This window comes from Mustela nivalis (genome assembly GCF_964662115.1).
Source record: "Mustela nivalis genome assembly, chromosome: 16".
Classification (NCBI taxonomy): domain Eukaryota; kingdom Metazoa; phylum Chordata; class Mammalia; order Carnivora; family Mustelidae; genus Mustela; species Mustela nivalis.
The window spans coordinates 63,051,111-63,074,906 of record NC_139035.1 but is presented as its reverse complement, the minus strand read 5'-3'; the positions used below and the strand labels follow the sequence as shown (position 1 = coordinate 63,074,906).

Genomic DNA, 23,796 nt, shown 5'->3' with positions numbered 1-23,796 from the left:
CGGTCTAACAACTGGGAGGTGGTATTTCATTATGGTTTTGGTCTGCATATCCTGATGCTGAGTGATGTTGAGCATCTTTTCATGTGTCTGTGGGCCATCTGCATGTCCTCTTTGGAAAAATTTCTATTCAAGTTCTCTGCCCATTTTTTAATTGGGTTGTCCTTTTTATATTAAGTTATGCAAGTTCTGTATATATTTTGGTTATTAACCCCTTATCAGGTGTATGACTTAAAAATATTTTCTGTCATTAATAGGTTGCCTTTTTGTTTTGCCAATGGTTTCTTTCACTGTGCAGAAGCTTTTTTTTTTTTTTTTTTAATTTATTTGACAGAGAGAGATCACAAGTAGTCAGAGAGGCAGGCAGAGAGAGAGGAAGGAAAGCAGGCTCCCTGCTGAGCAGAGAGCCCGATGCGGGGCTCGATCCCAGGACCCTGAGATCATGACCTGAGCTGAAGGCAGAGGCTTTAACCCACTGAGCCACCCAGGCGCCCCTGCAGAAGCTTTTTTTTATGATGTAGTCCCATCCGTTTAGTTTAGCTTTTCTTGCCCTTGCCTGAGAAGATTGGTCCAAAAAAATATTCCTAAGACCATGTTAGAGAGCTTCCTGGCTATGGTTTCTTCTAGGAGTTTTACAGTGTCACATCTTACATTCACGTCTTAAACCCATGTTTAATTTGTTTTTGTATATGGTGTAATGTAGAAGCCCAGTTTTATTCTTTTGCATGTAGCTACCCAGTTTTTCCAATACTGTTCATTGAAGAGACTGTCCTTACCACCATTGTTATATACAATATATATATATTATTATTGGCTTCTTTGTCAAAGACTGACCATGTGTGTGTGGATTTATTTCTGGGCTCTCTGTTCTCCATTGATCTACATGTTTCTTTTGTACCAGTACCTTACTGTATTGAGTACTGTGGCTTTGTACTATAGTTGGAAATCAGGCAGCATGGTACATCCAGCTTTGTTGTTGTTTCTCAAGATCGCTTTGACTATTTGTAGTCTTTTTTTTTTTTTAAAGATTTTATTTATTTATTTGACAGAGAGAGATCACAAGTAGGCAGAGAGGCAGGAGAGAGAGAGGAGGAAGCAGGCTCCCCGCTGAGCAGAGAGCCCGATGTGGGACTCGATCCCAGGACCCCGAGATCATGACCTGAGCCGAAGGCAGCGGCTTAACCCACTGAGCCACCCAGGTGCCCTGACTATTTGTAGTCTTTCATGGTTTTATACAAATCTTCCAGATTCTTTGTTGTGATTCTCTGAAAAATGTCATTGGCATTTTAATGGAGGTTGCATTGAATCTGTAGATTGCTTTGCTTAGTATAGGTGTTTAATTAATAGTTAAAACTATTAATTCTTCCAATCTGTGAGCATGGTATTTCTTTCCATTTATTTATTTGGGTTGTCTTCCATTTCTTTGGTCAGTTTTCTGTGGTTTTCAGAGTACAGGGCTTTACCTCCTTGGATAAATTTATTCCTAGGTATTTTGCTCTTCTTGATGTAATTGTAAATGGGATTGTTTTCTTAATTTCTTTATGTTAGTTTGTTACTAGTATATAGAAATGCAATGAATTTCTGTATGTTAATTTTGTATATATATCTTCACTGAATTCATTAATTCTAATAGTTTTTGGTAGAGTCTTTAGGATTTTTTATATGTAGCATTGTCATCTGCAAATAGTGATAGTTCTGCTTTTTTTCCAATTTGGAGGACTTTTTTTTTTTCTTGCCTAATTGCTGTGGCTAGGACTTCTAACACTGTGTTGAATAAAAGTGGTGAGAGAGGGAGCAGGGGTAAGGGCAGAGGGAGAGAATCTCAAGCAGACCAAGCAGACTCCATGTTGTGCTGAGAGCCTGAGGTGGGCCTGACACAACCCAGAGATCATGACCTGAGCCAAAATCAAGTGTCAGACACTTAACTGACTAAGACATCCAGGTGCCCCTCTAAAAATATCTAGTAAGTCCATCTGGTCTAATATGTCACTTAAGCTGGCTTTTTATTGATTTTCTGGCTGGATGATCTTTTGATGTAAGTAAGGTATTAAAGTTCCCTAGAAAGGGTACTTGGGGGCTCAGTTGGTCATCCAGCTCTGGATTTTTGGCTCAGGTTTTGATCTTGAGGTGGTGAGATTGAGCCCCATGTTGGGCTCCATGCTCAGCACAGAATCTGCTTGTGCAGACTCTGACTCTGACTCCCTCTCCCTTAACCCCTCCCCCCCTCGCTCACACATGCTCACTCACAAATAAATCTTTAAAAAATAATTTAGAAAATAAAGTCCCCTACTATTGTTGTATTACTGTCAATTTTTCCTTTTAGGTTGGTTAATATTTGCTTTATATATTTTGGTGCTCTTGTGTTGGGTGCATAAATACTTCAAATGTTATATCCTTCTTGGATATTTTGTAATACCCTCTTTGTCTTTTGTTACAAACTTTGTTTTTGACTTTTTAAAAAGATTTTACTTACTTGACAGAGACAGCAAGAGAGGGAACACAAACAGGGGGAGTGGGAGAGGGAGAAGCAGGCTTCCCACTGAGCAAGGATTCCAATATGGGGTTCAGTCCTAGGACTCCTAGGATCATGATCTGGGCCGAAGGCAGACACTTAACAACTGAGCCAACCAGGCTCTCCTAGAATCTTCTTTTTTTAAAGTTTCTTTCATCTGATACAAGTACTGCTACTCCAGCTTTTTTTTCCCCCTATTACATATCATTTTCCATCCCTTTACCATCTGTATCCTTAGATCTGAAGTGAGTCTCTTGCAGGCAGCGTATAGACGGGTCTTGTTTCCCGCCCCCCGCCCCCATTCAGTCACCTTATGTTTTTAGGTTGGAGCATTTAGTCCATTTTCATTTAGGGTAATTATTGATAAGTAATATAGCCATTTTGTTGTTTTTGTAGTTTTTCCTCTGTTCTTTTCTTTTTCTCTTGCTCTTTTCCCTTGTGGCTTGTTTTCTTTAGTGTTATATTTGGGTTCCTTTCTTTTTGTGTGTGTATTGTAGAATTCCGGTTTGCGTTTCCCATATGATTCATCTCTGAGAACCAGTACACATATAGCAATCTTCTGTTTTAAGCTGACTGTCACTGAAGTTTGAACTCACTGAAAAAGCAATAGCACTACGTCCCTGCCCCCACATTTTATGTTTTTGATGTCATATTTTACATATTTTTATTTTGTGTATACCTTAGCCACTTACTGTAGTTATAGTTGATTTTACTGTTTTTGTCTTTAGCCTTCAGGCTAGCTTTTTAAATGGCTGATCCACTGCCTTTACTATATATTTGCTTTGACAAGTGAGATGTTTTTCTTTTCATGTATTTTCTCATTTCTAGTTTTGGCCTTTTTTGCTTAAAGAAGACCCTTCTTTTCTGCTTAAAGAAGACCGTTTCTTATAAAGCTGGTTTAGTTGTGATGAACTTTAGTTTTGGCTTGTCTGGGAAATTCTCTCTCCTTCAATTCTAACTGATGCCCTACTGGTTCGAGTATTCTTGGTTATAAGTTTTTCCTTTTTAGTGCTTTAAATATATCCCACCACTACCTTCGAGCCTATAGAGTTTTTGCTGAAAAATCAGCTGGTAGTTATGGGATTTCCTTGTATTTATTTTTCTCTTGCTGCCTGTAAGACTTTCTCTTTAACTTCTGCCATTTTATCATGCTAATCTTAGTGTGGATCTGTGGTTCCTCTTGTTCTGGACTTGCTCTGCTGCCTGGGCCTGGCCATATGTTTCCTTCCCCAGGTTAGGGGAGTTTTCAGCCATTATTTCATCAGCTCCTGGCTCTGTCTCCGGTGGGACCCCTGTGAGAGGAGGGTTCATGTGCTAGTTGTTGTCCTAGTGGTCCCTTAAACTCTTCTTAAGGTTTTTTGTTGTTATTCTGGCTGGATGGTTTCTGCTATTCTGTCTTCCAGATCACTGGTACATTCTTCTGTCTCATTTAATCTGCTGTTTATTCCCTCTCCTGTATTTCATTTCAGTTACTATGTTCTTCAGCTGTGATCACTTTTGTCTTACATTTTCTGACTCTTTGTTAAAGTTCTCACTGTGTTCCTCTGTTCTTCTTCCAAGTTTGGTGAACATCTTTACAACCATTACTTTGCAGTCTTTGTCAGGTAAGTTACTTACTCCCTGTTTTTATTAGTGTTTTCTTCCTGGCATCTTATCTTGTCCTTTCATTTGGAACATATTCCTCTATCTCCTCATTTTGCTTGACTTTGCATTTATTTCTGTGCATAAGGCAGATCAGCTGCCTCTCCTGATCTTAAAGGAGTGGCCATATGTGGGAGTGTGTCATGTGTAGCATGCCTGGCAGCTTGGGCAGACCAGCTAAAGCTGGAGCAGATACGGGCCAGGCTGTCCCGGAACACTCCACGCTGGGATCATCTTGGTGGGATGACGAGATCTTTAGTGGGCACATGAGCCAAGGAGTCCAAGAGTGCTCTGTGCTGAGGCCACCCTGGTAGGACATGCAGAGCTTGCATGAGCTCAGGCCTCCGGGAGGGGGACCACTGGGCCTGCTGAGTTGGGGTCACCTTGGCAAATGCGTGGAGCTGAAGTGAGCATGGGCGGGGGGAGGGGTCTCAGGGTGCTCTATTCTGGGGCTATTCTTGGCAGAGCAGCTAGATCAGGGAAGACAAGGTGTCCCTGGGGGTGCCATGCTGGAGTCACCCTGGAGGGAAGGACAGCTGGAGCTGGTGTGGTCCTGGGGTGTACTAGGGTAACCCTAGCAGGTTGGCTAGAGCGCCTGACTCAAGTTCGCACGTGAGCTATTATAATTTGATTTGGGGGGAGGGGACATAAACAGTGGTACTGGTTGGCCCTTCCTACCCCAGAGAGAGTTCAGCTGTTTCCTACCCTTTGGGCAGATGCTGTAGGGTTAATAAGTGGATTTCTTTCGCTTATAGTCCAGTTGCCCTTTAAACTGCTCTTTTCTCACTGTGCCCCACGGTTGCCAAGTGTGTGGTATCATTTCAGTGATATCCCTTCCTGCTGCAGGTCGCCACACAGGGGTGGGGTTCCCGTCATTACCATGTCTCCGTCTGCCTCCATTCTCTGCGTGCTCCCTCTGTGGTCTACTGCGGAGAAGCTGTCCAGGCGGCCCTCGGTGTGTCCTTGGGACGAACTGCTCTGTGTGTGGGTGCAGGTGCAGTGTGTCCATGGGCAGAGATTGAGTTCAGGGTCTTCCTATGCTGCAGTCTTGGACAGCCAATATTTTAAATGTTTTAAATACTTTAAGTTCTGCTTTTGCAACAGTCCGGTAATCTGGGTAAGGGAAAAAACCCCATTTTCTTCTGTAATTCCTCAGAGTTTAAAGCACTATGTGAATGTTGACTGACATTTTCCTTTAGAAAATGCTCCCCAGGTTTAACTGGGTACAGAAACTGGGATCTAATGTTTATAAGAGTCTGTAACAGTGCCTGGCCTGTGATCAGTGCTCAAATACTGGGAAGGAAGGAAAGTTGGTTAAAACTTGAGTTTGGTTCTCAGAGGTACGCTCAGTGATCGGATAAAGCCACAAACCTTCCCTTTTCTCTTCATGCTCCTCCTTCTTAACATACATGTTCCCATCATTCTTTCCCCAGGAGTGATACCATTTGGTCCCAGGATGCCATCTGTCTTTTGTCTCCAAACAACTTCCCAAGTTGCAGTTCTAGCCGTTTTCTCTTGCCAGTCCTTACCCCATTTCTTCCAATTGCTGCTCTTGTCCACTAAATGTCTTCCTAAAATCTCAGATGTGCACGAGACCCTCCCCGTGATGGCTGCACAGCTCACCCCTCCCCTCCTGAGGTTTTTACTCTGAGATCACCCTCTAGGAGAGGTGCCCTGGGTACTGTGTCAAAAACTGCACGCCCCACCCCCAACCACCCTCTGTGCATCGTTTTCCTCCATAGCACTTCTTCACTCTCTGTGTATTTTCTGTCTCTCCCTTCTCTCTCCTTTTATAAAAACTAAGCTCTACGAGGACAGGAATTTGTTTTTTTTAAATTAAAGATTATTATTTATTGGACAGACAGAGATCACAAGTAGGCAGAGGCAGGCAGAAAGAGAGAGAGGTGGAAGCAGGCTCCCTGCTGAGCAGAGAGCCCGATGTGGGGCTTGATCCCAGGATCCTGGGAACATGAGCTGAGTCGAAGGCAGAGACTTTAACCCACTGAGCCACCCAGGTACCCCTCTTCCCATGTTTTATTTACTATTTGATCCTCAGTACCTGGCACATGGTAGAAATTCAGTAAATATTTGTTGAATTCATGACTCTATAATGTTGAGGCATTATGTGTAATAATGCTTGTATTGTATTAGAAGAAGAAGTGGAGGGGCACCTGGGTGGCTCAGTTGGTTGGGCGGCTGCCTTTGGTTCGGGTCATGATTCCAGGGTCCTGGGATGGAGCCCCGCATCAGGTTCCCTGCTTGGCAGAGAGCCTGATTCTCTCTCCCCCTCTCCTTGACGCTCTGCTTACTTATGCTCTCGGTCAAATAAATAAATAAAAATATTTTTAAAAGAAGAGGGAATGAAGAAGCCAGGTGCTCACACCGATGCGGGCTATCACTGAGTGCAGCAGTGAGAAGTGCAGAGTAATACTGTCTTGGTAAACCAAGAGGGGTTTTGCCACAGGTGATGTGATTTTCTGAAATGAACACTTAAAATTGAGTTCAGAAAGAAACAATATTCCCAGCATAGTGGAATAATTATAAGAATGTATTCCGAAGCCATATTGCCTAGTAAAACCTATGTAAAAGTAATTTAAATGTAAAACAGTGATGTTCTATCTTGATTAACAGAGTAACAATCAGGGTTTTCATTTTGTTTTAACCTACGCAAGTATGAGCTGTGGGACCATCCCTGGGCATTGCAGATTGTCCGGCATCCTGGCCTCTGCCTAGTAAATTCTGGTGGTTCCTTCATCATCACCATGCCACGTGCCCTGTCAGGGTTAATGGCTTTTGTATACATTATTCTAGGCCCACACATTTTTTGTGAAATTATTGAAGATCTAAAAATTAGATAAACTTTTTCATCTGGCTCCCAGTTGCTCAGTGTCCATAACACCTGAATAATATTTAACAGAGTCTGGTGTGTCTCACAGTGAATATATGATATTCCTTCCTCCCTGCTTGTCTCCCTGCCTTTGGACACTCCCAACCCAATATCCCCGTCAGAGACACTCTGCTTTTAATTTTTTCTGGCAAAGGGCAGACATGGTGGTTACAAGGAACTCCCCGTGGTTGCCCGCATTCCTTGTGTCTCCAGAAAGACTCACGTCAGGGGCACAGCTGCGTCCGCATGTGCAGCGAGAGCGCGTGCTCTTCCGGCTGAGTGGGGAGAGGCTCTGGCTGCACCTCTCACCCCCTGCTCCCCAATCCAGAAGTGCTGGACATGGCTTCAAGGAGCCAAAACTCTGTTCTGTAAGTATTTTGACATTGTTCAGTAAATCAGGACATTTACATATTGGTTATAAAGGAAAAAAATCAATATTGGAGCTCTCATTTCAAGTGGGACTTGAAATGGGCCTAAAAGGATTGAGAGAATTTGACGGGATAGAGAATCTGGGTGAAGAAGAGCCAAAGGGGCTGCTTTTCCCAGTAGAGGAAAACATACCCACAGAGCCAGCGCACGGTGTATTGAGATGGTCAAAAGCTGGACTCAGGCTGAGAACCGGAGCAGAGATGGACTAGGGTTAGTGGAGGAGCTTATGGATGTTCTGGAGAGCCTCTGTCCACTGTGATTCTACACCACTTCGTTGTTCACTGTCTTCCCACCTTCCTTTCCCTTCCACTACTAGGTCTCCCCTTTCAGGCTGCCCCCCCCCTTTTTTGCTTTTGTTTTGGTTGAAGATATCTCTTGTGATCTGTGAGTTGGTGGATTTATATCTCTTTTCCATGCCTCCCCCTACACACACACACACACACACACACACCCCGTACATCAGCGGATCCAGGCACAGATACCAGTAGCCCGTCACTGCCTGTCCGCAGCCTCGCTGACACAGAGCGAACTACCTCTTGTTAGGGTTAGCGTCTGATTCCCAGTAGAAATGTTTTATCCTATATGCTTCTTTGCAAAGCGTTGACATCTTGTGACTTTTTAAGATTAAAGTCTCTTGTAAGTTTTTGGATCTTCTGTTTCTGGTCAAGGTTCTGGCATGTGTGTGTTAGTCACCTCCCAGCCAACAGTCTCTTGGCAGGCCATTCTGAGTTATTGTGCGTTTACAGGCTGTTCAGAATTCCACACTGCCCGGAGATTTTCCACCTCCAGTGTCCAGGCGCCTTTTCTGCTTCCTCAGAAATCAGTTTCATGTTCATATCCAAAGCCCTTCATTTCTTTTCCTTTTTATATGCCTGATTCATTTTGAATTTGAAGTATTCCTTTTTTACACCTTTTTTCTGACTCTGATCAGTGTTTCGTCTCGTTTTGCTTACTTCAGGAGGCCCAAAACAGAAGATTCCTTGTGTCTCTTGTGCAGTACCCACAGGTTGGCTGATAGAAGAGGGAGAGTGAGCTTTTACATGTCTCTCCGTGCCGTTCCTTTTGGGCTGATTTTCCGCAGTGTCTGTCTTCACTAAGTACCTACCCCAAAACAGCTTAGCAGGCCTGTCACGTAACTCGGCTCTCACAAGCCCCTGGGGGGATGTTCGCCGCCCCCCGCCCAACATTGTCCCTGCACCTTGATGCTCTTTGGACGAGGGCACTGTGCATCCTCAGTGGAGACCTGGCCCGTGCTGCAAGCGAGCATCCGCCCGCCTTGTTCTCCTCCAGGGGCCTGTCCTCACCGGCCTCCCAGAGCCAGCAGAGCCTTCAGGTTCTCTCTCTCCAGTAGAACCTGCGCTCGTGTTCCTTATGCACAGGAGGCACAGATGACGGGCAGTGGTTAAAATGCTCCCCACAGGAGGTCACTTCCTACCCAAAGTACCCAACTTGTTGTGCAGAAGGGGCTTCCTGAATTCAGCTGAGGGCATTCTCATCTTCTGTGGCAGTCTTGTGACAGTGCTGCTCGCCTCCTTGCCGCAGAGGTTGGTGCCTTGAGAAGGCAGTGAAGAACAGAACCCAGTTTTATGGCCGCCTAGATGGTGCCTCGTCTGAGTCTCGTCGTTGGGCGTAAGATAACAGCGCCATTCCAGGGTACCTGGGTGGCTCAGTCGGTTAAGCACCTCCCTTCAGCTGAGGTCATGATCTTGGGGTCCTGGGATCGGTCATGACTGCCCCCCCACTCATGTGCGCACATGCGCTCTCTCTTTCTCTCTCTCACTCTCTCTCTCGCAGGCATATGAGCTTAATGAGTTTTGCAGATGGTCTGGGCTATATGAGGGCACCTAGTCTTGATTTTAAATTGTCATCTGGATTCCAAGTTAACCCAGAAGAGCAGTAAAAGTTAATACTGTGTATTGCATGTCTCCAACACACATGTTTTCCATTATCTGGTCATGTATGCCCTTGTGTGCATGTGAGCATTCCTGCACTCACACACACAAACTTTTTCATTTTTCTAAAACAGGGAGTGATTCTGGTTCCAAAAGCAAATGATTGGTGTGACACCTAGAAAGCTGAGCCTGGCACACGTTCTAAATGAAATGGCTCCAAATCCATTAGCACGTCATCTCTCTTCCAGAGGGCTGCAGCTGCCTGTGTAGTTGGAAGAGAAAACACTCTGATAGGAAATACTGGCCAACTTACAGGATTCAGATGCAGTTCTCTAAGGATGAGCAAATGACTTGCACAAGGTGGTAATGTAGGAAGGTCCTGAGCTCCCCTCTGACAGCCACTCCAAACCCACAGCTGCATAAGGGCATTTCCCTCTGAAAACTAGATGAACTGCTTCTCCACCACAGGGTAGAAAGACCCCAGACGGGCAAGAGAGGTAGACACATAGTCTTACCAAAAACCCCATCCCCAGCACAGTGAGAAACAACAGGGGAGGGTCTCACCAGTCTGGTGTTTCTCCAGAGGACAAAGAGGTTGGTGCCCCACATCAGGCATCCCAACCCATGGGATCTGCGCTGAAGAAACAAGCCCCCAAAACATCTGGCTTAAAAAAATGAATGGGGCTGATGTCCAGGAGACCCAAAGTACTGCAGAATTTAAAGGACTCACTTTACAGTCTCACTCACCCCAAGACCCAGGGGAAAAACAGCTGTTTGAAAGTGCTTAGACCAGCTAGAAGGAAATCATTTGCTGGTCGAAAAGCTGGAGGGGCAGGGGACAGCTGAAACTCTCCTCAGAAGAGAGGCCCTGGTGATGCCAGTTTTGCCCCCTCCCAGCACACAGGCAGGTGAACTTGGATGCAGTACCATCCCCCTGCCTTGCTGAAGCCAGAGAGTGCGGGCACTGCAGCTCTGTCCTACGCCCAGGCCAGGGCAGGTGAGCGCCAGCCAGCCAGCCGTCTTCTCCCGCTCCCCGCCTCAGGCTGCTGCACTCACACAGGCACGGCGCTCTCCCGCTCCAGTCCTGAAGCCCACAGACATGCTCATTTTCCTGCTGCCTGTCCACAGCCTGCGAGTATGCCCTGCCCCCTGCCCCCCCCACCCTAGTTAAAGCCAGCCTGTGTACATGGTCTATGCAAGGGAGGCCCCCTTGATTGCCTGGCTCTAGTGGCCAAGGGGGCTGGTATCTCTGAGCTCCGTGGGAAGGTACAGTTGGGAATACAGGTCATGGCAGGCCACCACCCCTACAGCCCCACACGGACAGAGACTGAAACACAACCTTGGTCTTCTGAGGAAAAGACCTGCTATCCTGGAGCTTCGGCCTGAGGGACAGGCTTCAGGTTTCCCACACATCGAGAGGCTAATGAGGCGCTCCCAGGGAATGAAGGCCAGGAGATACCTCCTTGCACAGCCCCTTGGCCTCACTACAGCTCTGTGAGACCTGCCAGAAAGGAGCTTACAGTCCTCTGGAGCCCCAGTTACTGCAGCTGCTACCCGGCAGTACGTCCAGACTCCTGGTCTGGAGGCCGGTAGCAATCACACTCAGAGCCTACAGGACTGTATCTGCTTGCATATTTTAAAAGCTGTTGGCCTGAGGGATTTTGCTTTCAACTGCCTGAAACTAGGTGCTATGTGAGATTCCTCCCCCTGGGACAACTGACAGGCCTTGGCACACTCTCAACAACAGGTGCGTCTCAAGAATTAGCAGGTGCTTTAGAGCATCACAAAGTTCAAGAGACAATCAAGAGCCAGGGCAAGACTGAGTTCATCATGCACACAAGCCGCTCCTTCACGCCTGAGAGAGGTACCTACTCCACCTGATACAAAGAAACACAGAACCAAGTAAAGCAAAGGAACAAAGAAATCTTCCAAATGAAAGAAAAAGGCTTCAATGATAGAGATAAGTAGTCTTTCATTTATTCTTTAAATAAAGAATTTAAAATAATGGTCAGTTAAGATGACTACCAAACTCAGAGGAAGAATGGATGAACAGAGAACTTCAACAAAGAGAAAGGAAATATAAGAAAGTACCAAAGAGAAACCCACAGACCTGAAGAACAAAATAACTAAAAAATACATGACAGTTCAATAGTGGACTTGGTAAAACATTAAAATGATCAAGGAGCTAGAAGACAGAGCCATGGAATTCACCCAGACACAGCAGCCAAAACAAAAAGGAATTTTTAAAAATATAAGGGACCAAAGGGATATCAAGGAGAATTACATTCACTTTATAGAGTTCCCAGAAGAAAGAGAAGGGCAGAAAACTCCCTCTGTGGAGGGAAACAGACATCCAGATCCAGGAATCCCAGAGAGTTCTAAAAAAGATGAACCCAAAGCGATCCACACGAAGACACATATAATTAAAATGTCAGAAGTTAAAGATCGACCCTTCAAAGTAGCAAGGGAAAGATAAATTGTCATGTACAAGGGTAACCCCGTAAGGCTATCAGATTTTTCAGTGGGAACTCTGCACACCAGAAGTGAGTGGCAAGACATAGTCAAAGTGCTGAAAGGAAAGAACTTCCAACCAAGAATACTCATCTAGCAAGGTTATTGTTCAGAATTGAAGGAGAACTAAAGCAGTTCATCTCTACTAACCCAGCCTTTCAAGAAATGTTAAAGGGACTTCTTTACACTGAAAAGAAATGTCAGTTGTTGTAACAAGAAAACCTATGACAGTAAGAATCTCGCCAGAAAAGCTAAATCTATAGTAAAAATAGTGGATTCATTCACTTACAAAGCTAATATGAAGCTAATAAAATCAACTGAAATTACAGTAGTTAAGGAACACATAAAAAGATGTAAAATGTGACATCCGAGACAGAATATAGGGAGGAGGGGTTAAAAATGGAGAATTTTGGAAAATGTTCAAGTTTAAGCTGACTGTTACATACTTAGGATAATGTATGTGAGCCTCATGGTGACCACAAAACAAAAACTTAAAAACACAAAAGAAAAGGAGAAAGGAACCTAAGCTTAATACTAAAAGTCATCAGACCACAGGGAGGTAAGAAAAACAGAGAAACTACAAAAACAGCCAGAAAACACGTGACAAAATGGCAATAAGTACATACCTATCAATAGTCACTTTAATATAAACAGACTATAAATTCTCCAGCCAAAAGATGTAGAGTGGCTAAAGACAAATAAAAGGCAAAGAAGGGAACTACATAATGATAATGGGGTCAATCTATCAAGGAGATATAAATTTATAAACATATATGCACCCAACACAGGTGTACAAGATATATAAAGAGAGAAATTGACAGTAGTACTTAACATTGATGGATAGATCATCTAGACAGAAAATCAGTAAGGAATCATCAGCCTTAAATTACACACTAGACTGGATGGACTTAATAGAGAACATTACATCCAAAAGCAGCAGAATAAACATTCTTCTCTAGTACCTCTGGAACATTCTCCAGGATAGATCACATATTAGGCCACAAAACATGTCTCAGTAAATTCAAGAAGGTTGAAGTCCTTTCAGGCATCTTTTCTGACTGCAACAGTATGAAATTAGAAATCAGTTACAAGAAGAAAACTAGAAAAACTAAACAACACATTACTGAATCATAGAAGTCGTCAAAGATGAAATTTAAAAATACCGAGTAACAAATGAAAACAAATGTAAAATCCATGAGATGGGCAAAAGAGGGAAGTTCATAATGATACAGGTTTATTTCAAGAAACATCTCAAACAATTTACACTTAAAGAAACTAGAAAAAAGAACAAAGCACAATGTTCGTAGAAGGAAGGAAATAAGGAGCAGAGCAGAAATAATGACATAGAGACTAAACAGATAATGGGAAAGATAAGTGAAACTAAGAGCCAGTTCTTTGAAAAGATAAACAAAATAGACAAACTTTTAGTTAGACTCACCAAGAAAAGAGAAGGCTCAAATAAATTATTTCAGAAATGAGAGTTGATACAAAGGATCATAAGAAAATACTATGAAAAATTATATGCCAACAAACTGAACAACCTAGAAGAAATGGATAAATTTATAGAAACAATTTTCTAAGACTGAACTACAAAGAAATAGAAAATCTGAGTAGAGCAATTATGAAGATTGAATCAGTAATCAAAAACCTCCAAACAACAAAAGGATCTAGGGGCAGATGGTTTCACTAGTGAATTCTATCAAACATTTAAAGATTTAATATCCATCTTTCTCAAATTCTTCCAAAAAATTGAAGAGGACGGAATGCTTTCAGACTCATTTTACCTGATCAGCATTACCCAGATACTCAAACCAGATAAAGACACCACAAGAAAATTTTAAGACAATATCACTGATAAACATAGATGTAAAAATCCTCAACAAAATATGAGCAAACCAAATGCAATATATTAAAATGATCATACACCACCATCAAGTGGGATTCATTGCAGGGATGGTTCAACAACCACAAATTAATCAATATGATATAGCACATTAACAAAGGAAGGATAAAAATCATATGATCTTCTCAAAAGATGAAGTAAAAAGTATTGGACAAAATCAAACATCCACTTGTAAAAAACTCTAAACAAAGTAGGTATAGAAAGAGCATATCTCCCTGGGTGTTACACATAAGTGATTAATCACTAAATTCTCCTGAAACCAGTATTACACTGTATGTTAACTAGAGTTTAAATACAAATTTGAAAAGAAAGGGCGGGTTGAGTCACTCATGATTTTGCCTTGGGTCATGCTCTCAGGGGCGATCATGGGATGGAGCACCTGGTCAGGTTCTGCACTCAGCATGGAGTCAGCTTGGGATTCTCTCTCTCCCTCTCCCATTACCTTTCCTGCTGCACTCATGAGCTTTCTCTCTAAAATAAATACTTTTTTAATTAAAAAAAAAAAAAGTATACCTCAACATAATAAAGGCCATATAAGACAAACCCACAGCTAATGTCATACTCAACAGCAAAGAGCCGAAAGCTTTTCCTCTAAGACCAGGAACAGGACAAGGATGCCCACTCTTACACTTCTATCCAACACAGTATTGGAAGTTGTATCCACAGCAATTAGGCAAGAAATGAAAGGCCTACAAATTGGAAAGAAAGAAATAGAATTATCCCTATTTCCAGATGATATAATATTGCAAAATAAAAACCCTGAAGACTCCACAAAAAAGGATTAGTAGTGATGAATTCAGTGAAGTTGTAGGATACAAGATCAATATTCAAAAATCTGTTGTTTCTGTATATGAATAATGAACTGTCAGAGAAGTTCAGAAAATAATCCCAATTACAGTTATGTTAATAACAATAAAACACCTCAGAATAAATTTAACCAGGGAGGTGAAAGACCTATATACTGAAAACTATAAACCATTAATAAAGAAATTAAAGAAGATATAGGTAAGAGGAAAGATGTTTCATGCTTATGGACTGGAAGAATTCATACTGTTAAATATCCATACTAACCAAAGCATCCTACAGATTTACTGCCATTCCTATCGAAATACCAAGAGCATTTTTCACAGAACTAGAACAAGTACTTGCACAATTTATGTGGAACCACAGAAGGCCCTGACTACTCAAAGCAATGTTGAAAAAGACCAAAACCAGAGGTATCATGCTCCCTGATTTCAAACTAGAACACAAAGCTATAGTAATCAAAACAGTATTTCACTAGTGCAAAAAAACACAAAGATCAGTGGAATAGAATTGAGAGCCCATATATAAACCTTCATGTATATAGTTAATTTTTAAAAAACATATAATGTATTATTTGCTTCAGGGATACAGGTCTGTGAATCATCAGTCTTACACAACTCACAGCACTCACCATAGCACATACCCTCCCCAACCACCCTATCTGTCCAACCTCCCTCCCCTCCAGCAAGCTTCAGTTTGTTTCATGAAATTAAGAGTCTTATGGTATGTTTCCCTCCCCGGTCCCATCTTTTTCATTTCTCCCTCCCCCCACGACCCCTCGCTGCCTCTCAAATTCCTCGTATCAGATAGATAATATAATTGTCTTTCTCTGATCAACTTATTTCACTTAGCATAATACCTTGTAGTTCCATCCACATTGTTGCAAATGGCACGATTTTGGTTTTGATGGCTGCATAGTATTCCATCATGTATATACGTACCACACACATCATCTTTACCCATTCATCTGTTGATGGACATCTAGGTTCTTTCCATAGTTTGGCTATTGTGGACATTGCTACTATAAACATGCATGTGCACGTGCCCCTTGGATCACTACGTTTTTATCTTTGGGGTAAATACCCAGTAATACAATTGCTGGGTCACAGGGTAAATCTATTTTCAACTTTTTGAGGAACCTCCATACTGTTTTCCAAAGTGGCTGTACCAGCTTGCATTCCCACAAACAGATCAAAACCACAGGTTCATTAATTTTTGACAAAGGAAGCAAGAAAGAAGGAAGAAGAGACAGTAAATGGTGTTGGGAAAACTAAATCACTACACACAGAAGAATGAAACTAGACCATTATCTTATACCATATAGAAAAATTAACTCAGAGTACATTACAGACTTGAAGACCTGAAATCATGAAACCCTCGTGTATGGCATTGTCAATCGGTGTAGCCACTGTGGACACGATACAGAAGTTTCTCACAGTCTGAAAAGAGAAGTGCCCTGTGATCCAGCAGTCCCACTACTAGTTATCTATCTAAAGAAACTGAAAACACTAGTTTGAAAAGATATATGCACCGCTGTGTGCACTGCAGCATTATTTACAGGAGCCAAGATAAGGAAACAACCTTCTCGTCCACTGACGGATGACTGGATAGAGATGTGGCGCGCGTGTGTGTGATATATGTATATACAGTGGAAGCGTATCTGGCCATAAAGAAGAACAAAATCTTGCCTTTTGCAATGTGGATGGACCTAACGGATGTTACGCTAATTTAAATAAGCAGACTTTGACGAAGGCATATACCGCATGACTTCACTTATATGTGGAATCTAAAGAATAAAACCTAATAAATCTAAAAAATAAAACCCAGACTCTAGAGAACAGATTGCCCCTTGCCAGAGGGGAGAGTGGGTTGGAGTAGGGAGCAAAATGGTAAAGAGATCAAGAAGTACACAAACGTAGAGTTGTAAAGTAAGTTGCGTCCTGTGGATTTAATACACAGCATGGAATACAGGTGGTAATTTTGTATTGACTTTGTGTAGTGACACACGGTGCCTAGACTTAGCATGACAATCATTTTGCAATGTATATAAATGTGGAATCACCAAGGTGTACACCCTGAAACTAAAATACTGTATTTCATACCAGTTATACCTGTTTTTAAAAAAGCTAAAACACTTATTTTCATTGCATATCGGTAGGACTTATAAAACCAAAGTGTCCACTCTGGTGGTCTTAAAGTGACGGTCTTAAAGAACAGGAGGCTTAGTGCATGGGGCAGCTGGCTGTTCATCCTCTCTAGTAAGGCTGGGAAAGGAGATTAGCTTTAACGTAATAGAAGAGATTTATAAGACTTGTAATGAGAAATTAATCACCAACCGAGACTATTTTAAAAATAAAAGTAGAAATGGAGGAATGATGTCTTCCATTGGCTTTAACACAGACTATAACATCTGCTTGAGGAACTTATAATTGGTAGGTTATTGGATCCAGTAGTTTTCAACTTTGGGGAAACTTTAAGACCCCTTTAAGAATCTGATGGGGCTCCTCTCCAGAAAAATGAACACACAAATAAAACTTCACATGCAGTTTCAGGGAACTTACAGACTCCCTGAAGTCTGTTCATTAGACCCTAATTTAAGACCCCTGGATTAGGTCCTAAAGGTCGTAGGTCCTAGGTCCTAAGTCCTAAACTGTGACACACTCCATGGCTTAATTTTCCCAAACATAACAATGGAATCTGAAGATCAAATGTCAAACTTTGGATTTTCTTCCTCTAGATTTCTAACACTTGGCATGTATAGTGTTGAAGTAAAAACAAAAAAATATTAATTCTAAGTTCAGTTCTTGGTCCTAGAGAAGCCAGATATTTAATTTTAAAAGTCACTGGCTGGCTGTAGGTCATCTTCATAAACACGCAGTAAGACTAGGACTTCGCCCAGTCCCCATTCCCATTTTCGGACTCACGGGGACATGCAAACAGATGCCAACGTTATTAAACACTCGCCTACCTTCTAACTGCCCTGCTGTGAATGTCCGGCTGGGCTTGTAGAGACTGTCTACAATCTCTCCTCAGTCTTATGCCCAAGTTTCATTGACTACAAGTTGGAAAATGGCTACCTGGAATTACAAATCAGGAACTAATTTGGCCCTCTCCCTAAAATCGAGTGTTCATCCTCTGAGGAAGAGCGTGTGTGTGTGAAACGTGTGGTGAGCTCCCCTGGACGTGGTACATGAGCGACGCTGTTTGTTTTCCTGCTCCCTCCGCAACTGGCCTCTAGTTCACCTGCGAGTCCTGCGGCGCTCCTTCTAGTCCCAAATCAGAAACGTCCTTGTCGCTTGCACCGAGAATCAAGAGCTCTGGAATCACACACTATCCCGTGGGCAAGAGCATCATTGCCACGTCTGCACCTTGTTGTCGGTCTTTACTGTACTTCATGCTGCTAAGGCCAAGCCTTAAATTTGTAGCCGGGGGTGTCTTACTGATATAAGAAACAGTGCTGATGAGTGGGAGGCAGTGAGCGCAGCCAGAGTGTCGTGACCATGCACACGGCAGGCTGGTTCTTCTGACAAGTGTTCCTTCCCATTGCTGAAGGGGAGGGGGGCTCTGAGGTGTCTCCCCTCCGTCCTCCGCTGAAACCGTCATGCTCTGGGCGGACTCTGCCACTGCTCCAAGACCCTCCCAGTTTGGGAGCCGGAATCTAGGAGGACAGGCCGTCCCAGCGCCTAACCCAGCTGTCGCTCTGCTCGGTGACTGATGGGAGTCCCTCTGTCCCTTGAAAGCCCGTTGGCAGTTCACACCCATAAAGCTTATTTAGGTTCTCTCTGGGGTAGAAGCTTACGGTAGAATCGTACGTGCTGGTGACTGTTGATGCCTTGTGTGTCCCTCCCCACAGAGAACGTCATCAACGGGCAGGACTATGAAGTGATGATGCAGATTGACTGTCAGGTGATGGATACCCGGATCCTCCACATCAAGAGCTCGTCGGTTCCCCCTTACCTCCGAGATCAGCAGAGGAATCAAACCAACGCGTTCTTCGGCTCACCCGCAGCAGCCCCGGAGGCAGCCCACGTGCTCAGCACCGTCCCGGAGTCACTACAGTAGCCTCTGAGGCCGCGCATGAAAACCCGGTGGGACCCTGCCGAGCTGGCGAGCAGGGGAGAGACCTGTTCCCGTCTGCCCTCTTGGTGGCCGGCAGAGAGCTGGGGTTCAAGTGACGGTGAAAGAAGTTGTTTCTCACCATCTGCCGGAAAGCACTGACATTCAGACACGAGGCAGACCGCCTTTCTCCAGCGGCAGATGCTGCCGGCGTCCTCCGTGGCTGCCCGGTGTCGAGTTTTTCCTGTACCTTCCTCAATTGCTTTTCCTCCTGTACTTCTTTTGTGTTTAAATAGTCATCGTTAAAATAAGATCTTCTTCCCTTCTCTGCCATTTCACTTACTGACAGATTTTTATTTACAGCTGTACAGCACACTGATGTTCCCAGCAATTAAGAGTTTTTATTAATTTAAAGCCAATCCATTGTAGATATAGTGCCTATTGGAAATAGATTTCAAAACCAGAACAGTGAAAAATGTCCCCAAAAGAGTCAAGACAATTGAGAACTTTAGTAAAAGGGGAAAAAATCCCCATTGGTAACGTTGGTCTTGGCCAGGGAATGGTGGCTCCCACCTGACCCGGTGTGTGCAGAACCGCGCGGGGCGCCGGGGGAAGGCCGAGGGCAGAGAGCGTCAGGGAAGGGCAGAGAGCGCGCGCTGTGGGAAGGAGCCGGCTCCGTTACACGCTCGAAACGCTGCAAGTTTTGATGTGCCCGGAGCGGAGGGTGAAAGCCACGGCAGCCTTCATTTTAAGGCCCTGCAGGGTAGCGTACGTGCATGTATGTGCTCTTTCCTCGTCCGGTGCAGGTCCGCAGGGACCCCGGGAGAGACCCTTCAGCTTTGCTGTGAATCCCCACCCATAACACATAACACGATGACACCGAATTCGGCTGAGGGACAGGCCGTGTGCTGTTAAGCAGATGAGTTTTTTCTCCTGAGAATTGACAAGGATTTATTCCTCAAGACTGCGGACAGGCTGGCTTAGACTCCTGCTCGCGGAGGGCATCCCACAATACAGCAAGAATTCCCAGTTTCTCCAGTGAAAAGACAGTGAAGGAATTAACTTTTTTGTCCTCCCATGGTTGGGAAAAAAAAAACCAAAAACAAAAAACAGCCCTACTGCATTCCCTCATCTCTCCCTGTATTCTGACTACTTTCTTCTCACTGATGTTCTTCTGCCTTCAGTTTTAAAGTGAGTCCTGTCTATGAAGCTTCACACTTTCTTGCTAGAACCGGTTCTGCAGACGCGGCTTCTTACCCTAATCTGCTTGCCCGGGTCGGCTCTCATGCCTTCCAGTCCCTGCTCCGGCCTTCCGCTGCTCTGAGCCTGAGGAAAGACCGTCGGTGCGAGTCCTGCGGGGTGCCCCAGCCCCCTTCTGCCCACGAGGGCCAGCCTGGCTCCTGAATAATCCCGAAGAAACTTCTGGATAGCGGCACCTCTGCCTGAGCTCATCAGATGTGCTCTGAGATCCGTGTGACTTCGTGTGGCCAGCGGGGCACCCTGCTGCCCGGCTCCCCAGCAATCTGGGGTTCGGCCACGTTAATGAGCCTCACTCTGCCCCCACCCCGCCCCACGCGAGCCGGTGAGAGTCCAGGCCACGCGGCCCCCAGTGCGGCTGTCAAGGCAACGTCCACATGGGAACCCCCTTCCCGGGGCCATTCCTCCTCTTATGGGCTCCGGGCCTGTCGGACAAAACCTGCAGGCGGAGGACAGCCTTCCCTCGGGAGTGTCTCCTCCCGTCCCGGCTCTTCCTACCCAATGTGTGCACCAGCCGACCCAAGAGCCATGGCCCCAGCCAGCGAAAAGGGGGCCGTGGTCCTTCCCAAGCTGTTAGTCCACTGGAGCTGTCACAGCGGTCACAGGCACAGCCTTACGGACAGTGCCGCCTCTCCCTAGCTCCGACTCTCACCCGCACACCGTCCCTGACCGGTCTGGCCGACAGTGGCAGTCATGTCCCATCTGCCCCCGAAAGACGCCTCTCCCGCGGTGGGGATGCGGGGGCCGGCAGCCTGGGAGCCGCGCCCGCTTTCTCTCCATTACCGGTTCTCGAGGGGATCATTCTGAGATGAGAGAGCAGCCTTCTCAGGGTGAAGTCCCCGGAAGGAAGAGCGCGGCCATTGCGAAGCAGTCCTCTGCTTTTATAACTGCCGTCAAAGCTCACTAATTCCTGCGCGGTTTTGACGTAGTGTCTGTGCTCACACCCGTCGGCCTGCTGGGAAGGAGAAGCCGGCTCTGACTGATGAATATATTAAGCTGCTTTTTGAGTTTTAGGATAAAATTGCCTTTTGGGGATTGCAGCCTGGGATATATATCAGTATCTTAATTTATTTTTTTATTAAGTGGGATTTTGCAAGCTTGTGGGATAATTAGATACACTAGAGGAGTCAAGTCCACCCATGGGGTAGAGAACTCGGTCCCCTCTGTCCCCCGACCCCTTCGCCCCCAGGCAGTGCTGGCAGGCGCGGCCGGGAGCGGCTCTCCCACCTGCCTGTGAGCCCCGCGTGCGGAGGCTTCGTGGTGGCAGATGGCTCCTCGCGCTAACTACGGAGTCAGGCGTCGGGGCTCCCCGCCCTCCAGGCTAGCGCCCCCAGCAGAACAGACACACGGCTCCATCAGCCTGGTTGTGTGAATAGCCTCTCTCCAAAGCTGGGATTTCTAAAAGAATCATCTTGAATCAAAAGTTTGCCATGCTTGTCATCCAGAAGCTTTCCATTACATTACTGGGTGAGGTTTATCTTTTCACAAGTACAAAAACAAAAACAATCTGTAACTGTAAAAGCTCAGAGCATCTCCGAACTTTTCTCTAAATGCCCACAGGCCCCAGCACCAAGCAGACACGTCTCTGCCTTCTCTTGTGAGCAAGAAGCAGCCACGGAGGTATTTGAAAGCAGAAATGTTATGAGTCATTCTTGAGCGGGAATAAACAGGACTTAGAAACAGACAAGCAACTTGGGATTCAAACTGATTTTTCTATCCTTTTTAAAGAGACACTGTCCCAACAAACCTTCCTGGCCTGACTCTTCCACCCCAGGCATGAGCCCCCGTCGGCACAGCAGTGACCCCGATGAGACAGCCATGGCTGTGGCCTTTGGTGCGATGGAAACCAGACCCCTCTTCAGCTCCTTGTGACATTTGCACTAATTTCTGGCTCTTGCCCTCTCACTCAGCTCAGGTTATAAAACTTGACAGAAAAAAGAGCACAGGGAAAAACCCGTATTTGACTTTCAAACACTGAAAAGTCTCCAAACGACTTCCTACTTTCAGCTACATAGAAGAAGTCACCCCTTTTCACCAACGAGCCAGAGTCTGACCCCATGTCCCCTGCAGCCTTACCTCAAGGACAGTTTCCACCTAGTTAAGCTCGGTCCACTGCACTCACATGGGCCGACTCCGCCTCCGGCAGGAGATTCCCAGGAACTGAACTTTGAATGAAGCTTTTCATCCCATTGGCTGTTTCATGCACATTCACCTCTCAAGATCACTTCATGCTGGAATCGACAGATGCTTATCACCACCTCTGCATCCCCACATTTTTACAGAATGCTACTTTTGTCCTTCCGGAGTCATTCTGATTTACAGAAATTAGGATCTTTGCTGCTAATATGAGCACTAATTATATCACATACCTTAGAAACAAGAATAAAGCCTAAAGAAAGCAAATGGGAGAAATTCTCGTTCCTACCCCTAGTCACATTGGGGGAGGGGGGCAACTTCTGTGTCCTCTACTCCTAGAGGTTGTGGTTGATTTTTATTTTCTAGAGAGAGCACTTGGGCTACCCAAACACGTCGAGTCCAGATGGAACTGTGCACGTAAGAGATGCCGTTTTCTCCCACCTGACACAGAAATCAGAGTGGAGCCTGTTAACTCATATTTTTAGTGACTAAGCTTAAAACAACGTTTATTTTAGATAAGTCTAGAGCTTTGAGCAGCTTGTTCTAATAGTTGTGTTATCTGTCGGATTATGAAAAGACTGACAAAGGCATCGTGATCAGGAAATTTGTTCCTGGGTGTGAATCATGTCGTGGCTAGCCACTGCCAAATAGTGGACACTGGTCTTGACATAGCGGTTTGCTGACTTTAAGCATAAGAGACTTATAATAATGCCACATTAAGAGACTTAATTATATTAGTTTGGGGAACCAAGGAGTAAATAAATCATAGTTTGTCATCTGCCAGGGTCAGCAGACAGCACCGCTCGTAACCACTAGTTAAACCAAGAGGCTTGATCTAAGTGGGGGGCCACCCCAGAGAAAGACCGGCGGGGTGACGTCTTCACAGTCAGGGTCTCTCAGCCCAGTCAACTCACACTCAGCCCTAACTGCCAGGTCAGTCATCTAGATAAGAGGGGAAAGAACTTTAGATAAAAGCTCCCAGGTACTACTGGCCTTAAGACACCAGTTTCCTGTTTCTCATCATGTTGGCAAGCGTGGCTGGGCTAAGACCATGTGCTTCACCCCGGAGCCATAAGAACCCGGGGAGAGAGCGTCCACCAAGCCTTCCACCAGGGTTTTCCTTTTGAGGCTGCATCTGCGCTAAATGAAGATCAGGTTAAAGGTGAGGAGGAACAAGGCGCCATCCTCTCCTGCAGCAGCTGCGTCAGTTTACCGTGCATCAAGAAACCGTGACAACAGACTTAACGCGGTTGTAAGCAAGTCTTCACAATGCAATACTTGTTCTTTGTCTAAGATTCAAATAAAGAATTTTTAAACTTGCCTTATTTTGTTCTGTATATATAGAGAAAAAAAGACCCCAAATGAATCTGGAATGTGAAGAGATGAGTAATGAGAAGGGAAACCTAAAATGGCTTGTGGCCTGTTACTGTTTAGATGAAAACAATAGAACTCTTTTCCACTCTCCCCCCACCCCAGCCTGGTTAAGCAAAAGTTTCCTTTATTGTGTCCAGATATTTCAACTACAATCTTACCAAGGAGAAAGATTTGTCTAAGAACAGCTACTTCATCCTTCTCCATCAGGAACCTGGGTTACTCAGTCATGTCACAGGCGTCTTCCTAGCTTGGAATGACCAATGTCACCATGCAGGCCGCCCGTCCTGCAGACTGCCAGCAGAGTCCGTCCACAGGTGATAAGTGCAGGCATTCCCTGAGTGCCTAGTGTTTGCATCAAACACTGCTCTAGGCTCACTAGTCCCGCTGTCCTGTTCCC

General features: G+C 44.8%; 1 protein-coding gene across 4 annotated transcripts in view; it reads left to right on the top strand.

The window, feature by feature from the left end:
* ATF6 (activating transcription factor 6) overlaps positions 1 to 23,346 on the top strand; it is a 209,569-nt gene extending 186,223 nt beyond the window's left edge. For all 4 annotated transcript variants that reach the window (XM_082704208.1, XM_082704205.1, XM_082704207.1 and 1 more), the window contains one exon: positions 18,430 to 23,346. In XM_082704208.1, the coding sequence (XP_082560334.1) occupies positions 18,430 to 18,638 (209 nt within the window). In that variant the 3' untranslated portion in view covers positions 18,639 to 23,346. The remainder of the gene's footprint in view (positions 1 to 18,429) is intronic.
* The last annotated feature ends 450 nt before the right edge of the window (positions 23,347 to 23,796 follow it).